A 12,924-nucleotide genomic window follows, 5' to 3' on the forward strand; every position below is an offset into this window, starting at 1 on the left:
CTTTCCAAGTGCTGGGATTAAAGGCATGAGCCACCAACGCCCTGGTCCCGAAGAAGAAGAAGAAGAAGAAGAAGAAGAAGAAGAAGAAGAAGAAGAAGAAGAAGAAGAAGAAGAAGAAGAAGAAGAAGAAGAAGCAGCTTTTTTTCTCCATTTGAAAAATAAACTATTTTACAAAATAAAGTACAACAGTTGTCCCAGCCCCTGGGGGACAACCACTGGAACCATTTTGCTAGCACCGGTGGCTGCTGACTGCTGTCCAGACTCTGCTGGAGCCTTGAAAATCTGCGGCATTCTGAGATTTCTTTTTGGGGTGATGGGAATATTCTAAAATTAGTTTATGATGATGGTTGCAGAACTCTGTAAATACCTAAAAATCATTGAACTGTGCATTTAAAACGAGTTGGTTTTATTGTGCATAAATCTCACAGCAGCAAGGCTGTTTAAGGCTCTGTCATCTTGAGTGGCTGCTCCTATGGTTGGCTAAGGTGGCTGTGATCAGTTTCCACGTCTCACAGGGGAAGGAAAATTTGAGGCTCAGAGGGCAGAAGTCACATGACACTCATCTGGACTCCCACTTAGGCTCCTACAGGCCCTCGGGGACATCTCCCAAGACACCTGATACAGATGCCCCTGCGTTGATATTTCCTGACTCAGCAGCATGAGAAGAAAGCTCCATCTTCACCTCCAGGAGTGTGTCCCTGCTCAGAGCTTCAGTTTCCTCATCAGTGAAATGGGACTCCGTGCAGCAGCTCTAGGGTTCTTGAGATGATGCCCTGAGAGCCTGACTGTGGAAGACCTAACTGAGGGAGCCCACGGGGGCGCTCAAAACCTGGCTCTCCGTCTGGCTATGTGCTCTGCAGAGGTGCTGGAGGCTCAGGCAGGTGAGAACTACTCACCTATGATTTCCCTCCCCGTTCAAGCTATTGGTCTCCTCGGCTGCTAAGACCAGGTGCATGGGAGCCAGAGGAGAAAAGAATAGCAAGGCTCTAAATAGATGCTGTAACTGCTGTCTACCAGGCTCAGCCACCTCCTTTCTTCTGTACTTTGAGGGGAAACAGCCCCACCCCACACATGGAACAGGGCTAGCACAGGGAGCGAGGGCACCAGGGAAGGCATCTGGAAGGGGTTGGCTGAAGGGACTTGGAGGTTGGAACCAGTGAGGGACATGGGGACAGGAGAGCAGAGAAGGCAAACCATGTCAGAGAGACTCCAACCATTTCCTCCACAAACTGCCATGCAAGTCGGGACCAGTGTGGACTGGCTGAAGATAATCAGGCCACTACGGCTCAACTGGGGATCTGGGGCTTAGTTTTGAGGGGACAGGATCCAAAGAAGGATTCAGCTAGAGGCAATTAGGAGAGGGAGCTGTATAGAGTTCCCTGCTGGTAGACTAAGAACAGACTCAGGGCAGTAAGAGGTCACCACTCTGGTGCCTGGCTTTGCAGGGCTTGGGGACCAAACTCTGGATGTGTTGGCTGGAGAGGTTGGTTCTGGGGTCTCTGTCCAGGCTACTGGGCATCTACCACTCAGGGATCTGCCCTAAGCACCTTCCAAGTCTAACTGCCTCTCCTTGTTGCCTGTAGGAATTCCGAGTCTCTAGAATGATCTTCTATGAGGCTTCTATCTCAGAAGGTGTAAGAATCAGAGACACCCAGAGGGAGAAGGACAGAGATGGGGCTGTACAAATGGGTGGGGTGTGGAGTGTGGACAGGCACATGGGAATGTCTGGCCTAGAAGCAGGAGACCTGTTGGTTCCTCTCCTGTCTTTGATTGCTGTGTGACTTCAGGCAAGACCTCCACCTTCTCTGAGCCATTCTGAAAGCCTTAGATGATAGCTCCCTTTTCCTGCCACTGGCTATGGATCTCACAAAGACAATAAGTAAACAGTGCTGTCCTTTGGTGTGGTAAACAGGGGCCCCAGCCCTGGATATCATCACACCTATGGATAAAGGTCTCTGAGGTCCTGGGGAAATGGCCCTCATTTTAGGGGTTGCCAAGAGAGAGGTCCTTTCTGGAGCCATAGATAATATGACAGTTATGGAGTTTACAGTGACTGTGGGGGGGCACTTTGTGGTGCAAGGTGGGATGAGAAGGGACAGGGCAGTCTGACAGAGGGGCCACCTGCCCCCACGAAGGGTGGGTTTGCCAAGGGCAGAATGTACTGCCTTCAGCAGCCTGGCCCTGATTTATAATAGCAATCCTAGACACATGGCCCGTGGGCCCGTGGTTCTGTTCCCGCCCACGCCTGACAACACTGTGCCCACACCTGGCTTCCCACACCGGTGTTCTACCTGAATACTCACTATCTGATGAGCTAGGGTTCCCACCCTCTGACCCCCAACCAAGCCCTGGGAAACTCTACTCTCCTGGCGCCGAGATCAGATGCTGTCTGCCAGGGTCACCTTTCATCATTAACTCCTCTGACCACTGGGATGACAAGGGTGGGGCAAGGTGTCCCTTGGCTGAGACCAGCCACAGCTGTGAGCCCACAGGCAGTGAGTGCTCTGTGTGTCAAGGGTGTGCTCCGAGGAGACCATGTGGGGAGGGGGCCTTGGTGACTGTCCCACACCAAGAATGGCTCATTCTTGCTGCGGATTCTCAGGCTATTTAGTTTTACTCAGGTCAGCCTTAATGCCATTTTCTAAGGGCAAGGCCAGGACATGTCTGTTCTCTCTGCCCACCCCAGGCCAGGGACCCCAGGGACCCCTTGTCTCAGATGGCTGTTACATCCCCTCACTTTCTTCAACTTCAGTCTCCAACTCTGAGAAATGGGCCCTCTAGGAAAGTGGTGGGGGGAGAATACAATCTGAACACTGAGGGGTGGCCAGGCTCCTGTGGGAAAATGGAGCCCAATGCAGAGAAGGGCAATGGAGGCCCAGGCTGTGGAGTAGGGAGAATCACCTATGTCTCCTCCCTGCTGACTGTTGGGTTCAGGACAGGAGCTCATGTACCACCCATGCCCTACCAGGATGGGGAGACACAGCCCTGCTACACCTGTGTTCTTTCAACCCTCCATAAAGTCTCGCAGGGATCATGTTACTGTCCCCATTTTATAGACAGGAAAATAGTAGATAGCCGGGGATAGAGCAAGATGCCTGGGGCTGTTGTGGTTGCCACATTCCCACTGTTCTCCCTACCCCCTGGCTGGGGGCAAAAGGTAAGTGCTTACCTGCCATGCTACTCTGGAAGAATGCTGGGAGAGAAGGCATGGAGGTGGCATCACAGTCACAGGGCCACAGACACTCCTCCAGCACTACCCTGTATGATTCCAGCTCTCTCTCGGGTTTAAATCCCATGTCTACACTGACAGCTTCCAAATTTACATTTCTCTCGTGTCCTCTCCCCAGTTTCCCATTCCCCAACACCTCTGACTTAATACGCTCAAGACTGAATCCTCACTGCCTAGAACCTATCTACTACCACCCCACTGTCCCCTGAGGTTGGTGCTCCCGGACTCTCCTGATCATCAACCTTGACCCCAGAGTCACTCTTGATCCCCTCTCAGCGGCTCCCACTCCCTCTCCTGTCTGTGAATCAGTGGGACCTGCCCCAGACAGATCTGCTCCCACATTCTTCCATACCCCTGTAGGAGCCACCTTAGTCCTCCCTCCTGCCTCCTCCCTGGCACACATTTTTCAGAATCATATCAAGTCATCCCACCACTTACGAGCCTCCAGGGATGAGGAAAATAAACCCAACCTCCTGACAGTGGCCTAAGGCCTCACAGAAGCAGGACCTGCCTATGCCAGTCACATAGTTCCTGCCAGGGCAAATGCCAGCCATGGTGGTGCCTGTTTGTGTTTCAAGCTGATTCTTTCCTGCCCCAATCCCTTTGTGTTTACTGTTCCCTGGCCAGGAATCTTCCCCCAGCTTCTCCCACAGCTTGGCCCTGTTTGGTTCTCCTAGGTGAGCCCTTCCTCTAAGACCTTCTGAGCTCTCCGCGTGGAAATAAGCTCTGCTCCCTCCAGGACACTGTCCACATCCTTCAGTTGCCTCAGCTTCCCTTATGGAATACACAGCTTCATCCTCACCAAAGACTATCTAGTGTGACTACCATGGGCCCTCCAAGGACTGCTGGATGACTGAATGAACCGGCCTCAGTTTCTCCCATCTGGAAAGGGAAGTGAAAGAAGTAGCATGGACTCAAACAAATCCCGGCAGTGTCCTGGACAGCTGCTGGGTCACCTCCATTGCAGGCTGACACTGCCTGCAACTCCTAGGTGCCTGGGAGCCTGGCTGGCCTGGATTAGCTTGTTTCCTCCAGGGAGTTTCCACTTCCTCTCCATGGGGGTTGGTGCTCTGGAAGCCCCAGGAGAAAGAGCTCTTGTTTCCATGCTCACGGGTCTGGGGACCCAGAGCTAGGTAGAGAGGTCAGGAACCCAAGCAGGCACAGGTAGGGCTGGTTGGAACCCAACCCTACCCCTAGCCTCAATTTTGCCACTCATGTCCCAGTCCTGGCCTCTTTACTAGCTTTAGGGGTCAACACTGCTTCTCACTTGCTCCTCCAATCTGGATCAGTCCTCCTCTGCCCCACCCCCACCCCCACCGACTGCATCTGGACACTCCTTTACATCCTCCTCCTGGAGCCATGGCCAAGGGCAGTGGGTACAAAGGGCAGAGTCCAGGCCTCATTCTGCCACTTGGCAGGTAAACAGCTCTGTATCTGCCATGGTCTGGGCCATCGTGCTGTATTCCCAGAGGGCAGGAGCACCATGGATAGGTCCCCAGGTTACTAGACTCCAGTGTCTCAATGACTCTCTTCCATGGATTTAGTGAATGGCTTTCATACCCTTTTATGAGGTCAAGGTAAGTTTCCAGGGTCTCCATCCTACACCTAGGGAAACCAGGTATCTACACTCCAGTGAGTCCCCATGACCAATGTAGGGTTCAGATGGAGTTTGACAGGAATTACCTTTCTGGAATAAGTGACCTTGAGTAAAGAAAGCATCTAAGTTCGGCTGACCCTCTATAGGGTGGCTGTTTGCAAGGTGTCTGCTTCACTGGGGCTATGGCAGGAGCTCTGTGGAGTCCACACCCCCCCCCCCCCCGCCCGCCGCCGTCTGCAGCCCCTTACCAGAGCCCAGTCTGGCTCACAGCAGTTCAGAAAGCTCAGTGGGTGAGATGGGACTATGGTTTATATACAGTAAAGTGCTGGACATCCTTGCTTTCCACTGTCTCCAAGGGCTCACTTAACAGCCCTGGGAAGGGGCTCATCTGTATGGTTTCTCAATGGTGTCTGCAGCTCTGGGGTCACATGATCCAGAGACAGCTGCTTCCCTCTGCTGACAAGACTGACACAGCTACTTCCACTGTGCCGTGCCCAATACATGGCTCTACTCGGGTCCCCTCCCTGCCTTCAGGGTGGGCTTGCAGTGGGGCTTCTGGGGACCTGTGAGGGGTGGCATCAACCATCCAGACTGTTCATATCACACAGATGTTTGGTAAAGGCAAGTGACTTGCCCAAGGTTTGCCAACAGAACCTGGCTTAGACCCAGATGTCACCCCACAGAATTCCTGTTCCTCTGGAAGGAGGGGCCCCTGCTTCTCTCTCCCTCATGCCAATCATCTCCTTAGCCATGAAGGTCATTGCAAGAAAGCAACATTTTCTAGAAAGATGAGAGAGGGAGCCATGCAGGGGATGGGTGGAAGTCAATGCCCCTGCCCCTCCCTCTGTCCGGCAGCCCCTCCCCACCCTGTTCTGAACTCAGAATTGTCTACTCTAACAACTGGAAATGCCATCTCTGTCTTCCCTGGCTCAAAGGGAGCCTGGGGGGTCACGACCCCGCCTGTCCCCCTAAGTTCAAGACCCTTTGTCTCTAAGGCTGCCCTCCTCCCCTCTGCCACCTGGCTTTCCCAGCGCCTTGTGGGATCAGAGGCCAGAGGAGGATTAGGTTCTGCAATGGCTCACCACCCTCCACCTCCCCGCCATCCTGCATCCCGGACTTAGTCATCTCTGCCCTCTGCCGCCTTCTCTCTCCATCACAACCTTTCTACCAGGCCAGGGGAGGAGGACGCTGACAGGAGGCCCCCACCCAGGGGGCGGCGAAGCCAGGGGCCCTCTGTTCTCCTCCCTTCCCCTTCCCTTCTTCACCCCGCAGCCCGCGCCTCCCCCTCCGCGGCTCTGCGCACCGATGGCGGCGGGAGCCGCAGAGGTGTGTGTGTGTGCGCGCGCGCGCGCGTGTGTGTGTGTGTGTGTGTGTGAGCGCGCGCGAGTGTGTGTGTGTGTGTGTGTGCGCGCGCGCGTGTGCGCGTGTGCGGAGGGGGAGGCTGTGCCTGGTCCCTGATGCCCACGGGGCTGTGTCCTTTTCTAGGGACTGAAGGAGGGGGCTGTCCCTTGTCACGACCAGAAATTCCCACGGGGGCAGAGCGGGCTCCATGGATCCTAGGGTGGGAAGGGGACACTGCCCTCCGGGTGCTGTCCGCTCCCAGCTAGGCGCTGAGTAATGCGGGCCCCCAGGGTGCGGGTATTGGCGATCAAGGACAACCCTCTGCTGGGGGTCGCCCTGCGGAGTGAAGGGGTGAAGAAGGCGGCGTGAGTGGGGTACTCCACCGATGTCCGTGGTCTGACGGGGTCGCTGCGGACCCCAGGGATGGGGGGGCGGGGGCGCTCGATCCTCAGGAGCAGCGACCAGACCGTCGGAGCCCGGGGAGGGGACCCTGGGCGCCAGAGCGCGGGAGTCCGCGCCGCTCCTACCTGCCCACGAAATTCTCCAGCACCGAGCTCTTGCCGGCGCTCTGGCCGCCCACCACGGCTATCTGCGGCAGGTCGAGGTCCGCGTTCTGGCCGATGGCGGAGAAGGCGTCTTGTAGTCGGTTGACCAGAGGGATAAGGTCTTCCATGCCGCGGTTGCCCATGGCTGCGGCGGGCCCGGCGGGCTGCGATCCCGGCCGCCGCTCCTGCTCCGGCTCCTGGCCCCCGGCTTCGCGGCTGCAGCCGAATATCCCGACTGCGTGCGCCGCGGGTCCCCCGCCCCACGGGGATCCGAGCGGAGCGCTTCTCCATACTACCGCTAGATGGCGCACAAGGTCTCGCGGGCTGGTCACCATGCGCAGGCGCTGCGCGGAGCGACATGGGTGTTGTAGTTTTCTCCTTCTGCGGCTTTTGGGGCGATTTACCTGTGTCTCTGGGGTACGGATGCTACATCGAAGACATTATTTCTGGAGACGAGAGGGGTGCTAACTCTAGAAATAGGTTATTAAATGGTGGTCATGATTACTTCATTTCAGCATTCATTTCCAGTAGAGAAACTGAGGCCTAGATCTGGCACCCTGAAGGTTGTATGTAGTCAGCTGACCAAAATCAGCCCTAGTCCACTTAACCTTGGATGCTTTCTATTCTAGGTTCCGGCACTGATTAATAATCTCTAGCATATTTCTTTCTATCTTTGGGTATGATAAGCCAGGCCCCATCCGAAACTCGCAGATACAACACTAAGCAGAACACAGCTGGGGTCTCCACGCTCAGATTTTACAGGTGGTGGGACAGACAAGACCCAAAAGGCAGAGGCTGGAACGGGAAAAACAGAAATCATCTGTACTAGAAGAAATGGAAGAAATCAGCAGGGAGTATAAAGCCAGGTTAGCAGGGAGGAGTTAAAGGTATTCTGAGGAAGTGACCTTTGAAAAGGAACCTAGATGATAAGAAGGGGCCAGCCACGAGCAGATAAGGGAAAAGCACCTGGGTGGAAGAAAGCCCTTCCAGGGAGAGGTGAAAGTTCTTGTCTTAAACTCTAGTGATCTAAGAGGATGGTAGCCAGGCCCAGTGCATGGAGAGTGGTAAATACTGAGATTCAAACAAGGACTCTTCCAACTGTACTTGCTTGTCTCTTTCACACAGAGAGGCCATGAAGCACTGTGCCCAGCTACCCGTTTTGCACCAAGAGGGAACTAATTAGGATTCCCCACTAGGAAGCCAATAAAGGAATGGTCGGCCAGCAGGTCCCTTCCGTGTGCCGAGACTAGAGAAGTGTCCTGAAAATTGGAGACTATTAGTTTTTCACCCACTATATCATGGTTCCTGAGTCAGGCACCATGCTAGACCCCAAAGAAAAAGCAATGAGAAGGATGGTCCTTACCTACACGTGGCTTATAGTTGAGTGGGAAAAGGAGGGCTAGATGCCACTCAGCCAATAAACATGGCTGTCCAAGTTGATGAGCAGGGAGCGTGGCTGGGGCAGATTTTGTGCTGTTAATGTATACAGGGTGATCAGAGACTGTAATACAAGGTAAGACTGGAACAAAGACTAAAAGCAAGTGGACAATGAGCCAAGTGAGAAGGGATTTTCATTTAGGTGGAGAACCCCCTGGGCCTTACCTACAAATGTTATCTGGATTCTTCCACATTTCTGGATCTCAGTTATCTAATCAGGAGAGTGGGCAGATGACAGAACAGAATGCTGTATAGGGCCCAGCCCGGGGCCTGGTGCTCACTGGCGCTCTCCAACCATGCCAACCACACTAGAAGTCCAGGTAGCTGAAGCACAAGTCCCAGCATCCTCCAACCAGAGCAGCTGTCCTTAGCCAACCTGTTATGCTCCAAGGACCAAAGAAGGTAGGGATGCAAACCAAGATGATAGGCACCATCAATCTAGGCTGGTTGTACAGCCTAAACATGTCTGTCTGGACCATTGCAACTGGGATTTTGTTATTTTTTTCTTAGTCTTTCTTTTCTTTTTTCAGAGGAAATTGTGAATGTAGCCCTCCACTACTACAAAATTTGCAGCCAGTGTTTCGTGTTTGGGAAAATCATGGGGTCAGCATGAAATGGATGAGCCTCATCCTGCAAAAAACACTTTCATGATCATGGCATCTCTCCTGCCAGCTACGTATTATAATTCATTTTCTGAAACACAATAGTGAAACTTACCATAAAAAAACAGACATTCAGAAGTATTTGAAAGCCTTTGGCTATTTTTTCACCTATGGCTCAACACTATAGCTGAGGGTCTATTCTGCAGTGTATCATTTTGTTTGTTGTTGCTGTTTTGTTTTTTGTTTTTTCCAAGACAGAGCTTCTCTGTGTAGCCCTGGTTGTCCTGGAACTCACTCTGTAGACCAGGCTGACCTCAAACTCACAGAGATCCACCTGCCTCTGCCTCTCGAGGGCTGGAATTAAAGGCGTGCGCCACCACTGCCCAGCTTCGACAGGTCTTTTATCTTTACAAAATGGGATCATGCTAAATGCCCTGCAATAATTGGTCCCTGAGCCACTGGGACCTGGTGGGAAGTTGGTTAGTCCCAGGCCTCATCCAGGACATTTCTGTGTCACAGCTGGAGTGCAACAAGGATCAAGTCCTCTAGGAAATTTCTGTGTGAACTGAAATGGGAGTGTGGAGAGGGTGATGCTGTGGATGAAGGAAGATGCACACATGTGTGAATTCAGAAAGTACACACTCTCTGACATACACTCTGCCCTCATGCTTTCTGGGTAGCTTTTCAGAGGTGAAAGAGGGCTTCTGCAGAGAGGTCCCTAGGCTCAAAGAAGCTGGGCATTCTGAGGGACAATACACCCATCAAATCAGATCCCCCAAAACACCAAATATTTTGGCCCTCTGCTTTAAACACTGGGAAGAGAGGATGCTATGCTGAGCTCCTGAATTTTGACCACCACGGAGGCCAGTTTTTGTTTTTGTTTTTTGGTTTTGTTTTGGGTTTTTTGTTGTTGTTGTTTTGTTTTGTTTTGTTTTTTGAGACAGGGTTTCTCTGTGTAGCTTTGGAGCCTATCCTGGAACTTGCTCTGAAGACCAGGCTGGCCTCGAACTCACAGAGATCTGCCTGCCTCTGCCTCCCGAGTGCTGGGATTAAATGTATGTGCCACCAACGCCCAGCCCAGAGCCCAGTTATTAATAGAAACATTCCATAAGTGATTCCTCCCAGCAGTGACTATGCTTGGTGACTCCATTGGCACTGTCTCAGAACTTTTAGTAGCTTTCTGTGATAGATGAGAGAAATGAGGTGCAGAGACACTACTGAGAAACCTGTCTGAGGTCACAAGGCAAGGAAGTGATGGAGTCAAGCTGTCAATAGAGGTGGGTATGACTCACACGTGCGGGCGCGCGCACACACACACAGAGGTTAGAGGAGAAATTCAAATGGTGTCCTCATCTGCCATCCACCTTGTTTTTGAGAAAGGATTCCTCATTGGCCTGGGACTCATCAAGCAGGTAAGTGACTGACCAACCTGCCCAGGGTCCTCTCTTCTTTTGCACTGGAGTCACAAGCACACATTTCCATGACTGGCTTTTTACATGTTGTGGGATTCCAATTCTGGTCTTTATGCTTAGTAGGCAAGCACTTTACAGACTGCACTATCTCCCTAGCTAAATATATGTATTTTGAGTGCACAAAAGACCACACACTATCCTCTTGTAATTTGTGCACAGCAGATGCTAAAAAAATATCACTTAAGGGCCAGTGAGATGGCTGAGCACATGAAGGCACTTTCCACCCATCCTGCCTATCTGTGTTTGATACCAGGAACCACATGGTAGAGCAGGAGAGATGGCTCCCTCAAGTTGTCCTCTGACCTCCACACAAACTCATGGAAACACACACACACACACACACGTACACAAATAAATAAAAATGAAAGAAGCCACGATAGGTGATTGGAACAGTGGTCTTCAGATAAAAGCCCCTAGAGAAAGCCTCTGTATTTAGCCATTCAGTCTTCTCTGGGTCTGGCCTTTCGGATCATTATGTTTTCTTCAACACACAGGGATCAGTGTTTACTTGGTGGCAGAACTCATGCAAGACACAGGTCCATGAAGACGTTAGTAAGATGCAAGGCTCATCCTATTGCAGCAGGGATTCACAGGGGAGAACCAGATGTACCCAGCAGATCAGGAACATGGAGCAAGAGCACTGTGATAGTTTGAATATGTATGGCCCTCATAGGCTCACATATTTAGATACTTGCTCATTAGGAAGTGGCATTACATGGCAGGGATGAAAAGATGTGGCCATGTTAGAGTAGGTGTGGCCTTGTTGACTAGGTAGGCTTTGGGGTTTCAAATGCTCAAGTCAGGTCCAGTGTCTCTCTCTTTCTGCAATCTGCGGATCCATATGTAGAGCTCTTAGCTCCCTCTCCAGCACCTCTGCTTGTACACCCCTATGCTTCCCACCGTGACAACAATGGATGGCCCCGATTAAATATTTTCTTTTATAAGAGTTGCTGTGGTCATGGTGTCTCTTCACAGCAATAGAAACCCTAAGACAGGCACCCAGGGCAGGGGCACTGTAAGGGCACTGTAGGGGAAGCCCCTGAGTCAGGCTGGGGCTTGCACAGTACCCTATTCTTTAAGGCTGGGAGGCTGGGCACAAAGGCGTTCTCGGAGTTTGGAGGAGCTGCTGGGCTAGGTGTCTGCATTTGTCCCATCCCATCCCATGGAGAGTTACTCCCCAAGAGCCTGGGAGAGGGCCTGGCATCATTGCTGATTCTGCCCTGGGGAGGGATGAAGCCAATAGTCTGGTGTTCATGTCCATTCTCTACACACTGCTTGGTGGCCTGACGATGTGGAGCAATCAGCTCTGGGAAAATCAGCTTCTCTAACTGTAAAAGAGGATGGATAATAAAACCCCTGAACTGCAGAACCCTGAAGTGATGAAGCAAATTTGGGTAGAGAACCAATTTAACAGGATTAGTTAGCTTAGCTGTAAGCAGTACCTCTCCACACACTGCACCCTCTAGAGGGACCCTTGAGTCTTAGGAAGCTAGAAGAGGGTATGGCTGGGCTGGGCATTGGTGGCGCACGACTTTAATCCCAGCACTCAGGAGGCAGAGGCAGGCGGATCTCTGTGAGTTTGAGACCAGCCTATTCTACAAGAGCTAGTTCCAGGACGGCCTCCAAAGCCACAGAGAAACCCTGTCTCGAAAAAAACAAAAACAAAAAACAAAAACAAAAAAGGGGGAGGAAAATGAAAATCTCCTCGAGCGCACTATCCACTGTTATCCCCAGCCCCCACAAAGCTCAGCTCATAATGTATATGGAATCTGAGAATCTGCTGAGTTCACACTATGTGGTATTGTGAATGTTTAATATCTTTTGAAAATCTAATTTCTGATGGCTGTGTGCTTCCTATTTAAGAAGCAGACACTATGGCTTAGCTTTTCCCGCCGAAGCTGTTTTTCCAGCCTGCTATTATAAATAACGTTTCCAGGGACAAACCTGCTGGCTTTTAAAGTCCCTTTTCTGGTCGTTTTCCTAGCTATATTCCTACAAGGGGGTTAGTAGGTCAAAGGGCAAAGGGTGATCAAGAGCCTTGATAAACACTTGACAAGTGCGTGCATGAGAGATGCGCGTGCGCATTCAGCTCCAGCTGGCTTCTGGTCTTCGCTAGCACCAGCATTATTTTTAGTGTTTTCACTTTAGCAACTAGCTAAGCTCGCCCGCCGTGTGCCAGCGTCAGTGCTAAGCATTATGTAATGCCATCTTCACACACACACCTACAGGAGGGGACACTTATTTTGCAGATCAACAAACCAGCGGAGAGGCCTCCTCCAGTCCTTCAGGGTCGTTGAACCAGAAGGCAAAGGAGACCCTGACTCCTTCACTACCTGCACCTGGGTTCCCACCGGGCTGCAGCATTTGTTTGTTTGTCACAGAGTCCCACTAGCTGGCTCTGAATTCGCGATCATTCGGCCTCCGTCCCTCTTGCATGAAGATTATAGGCTGGAGCCAGTATGCCCGGCCAGGCCCGAGTGTGTTTTCTTTTACTTTAAAATAATAGTGTTATTTTGACCCAAGATCTTGCTGTGCAGCCCCGGCTAGTCTGGAACCAGCGATCCTCCAGCTTCTGCCTCCCATATGCTGGGTTTACAAGCGCTTTCTGACTTGCCCCTGTCACCGCTCCCTTCCCAAATACCCCTGTCCTTCAAGGATGAAGCCCACCCATCCAAACACGCATGCCCCAGCCGTGGCCATC

The 12,924-nt window shown here is 51.9% G+C and overlaps 1 protein-coding gene and 1 pseudogene across 8 annotated transcripts in view; both read right to left on the reverse strand.

Moving 5' to 3' along the window:
• Dnm1 (dynamin 1) overlaps positions 1–6,981 on the reverse strand; it is a 44,535-nt gene extending 37,554 nt beyond the window's left edge. For all 8 annotated transcript variants that reach the window (XM_027423844.2, XM_035446206.1, XM_027423837.2 and 5 more), the window contains exon 1: positions 6,695–6,981. In XM_027423844.2, coding sequence (XP_027279645.1) covers positions 6,695–6,855 — 161 coding nt within the window. In that variant the 5' untranslated portion in view covers positions 6,856–6,981. The remainder of the gene's footprint in view (positions 1–6,694) is intronic.
• Positions 6,982–8,676: 1,695 nt separating this feature from the next.
• LOC113830961 lies at positions 8,677–8,829 on the reverse strand (annotated as a pseudogene).
• Between the last annotated feature and the right edge of the window lie 4,095 nt (positions 8,830–12,924).

This window comes from Cricetulus griseus, chromosome 6, assembly GCF_003668045.3.
Source record: "Cricetulus griseus strain 17A/GY chromosome 6, alternate assembly CriGri-PICRH-1.0, whole genome shotgun sequence".
Classification (NCBI taxonomy): Eukaryota; Metazoa; Chordata; class Mammalia; order Rodentia; family Cricetidae; genus Cricetulus; species Cricetulus griseus.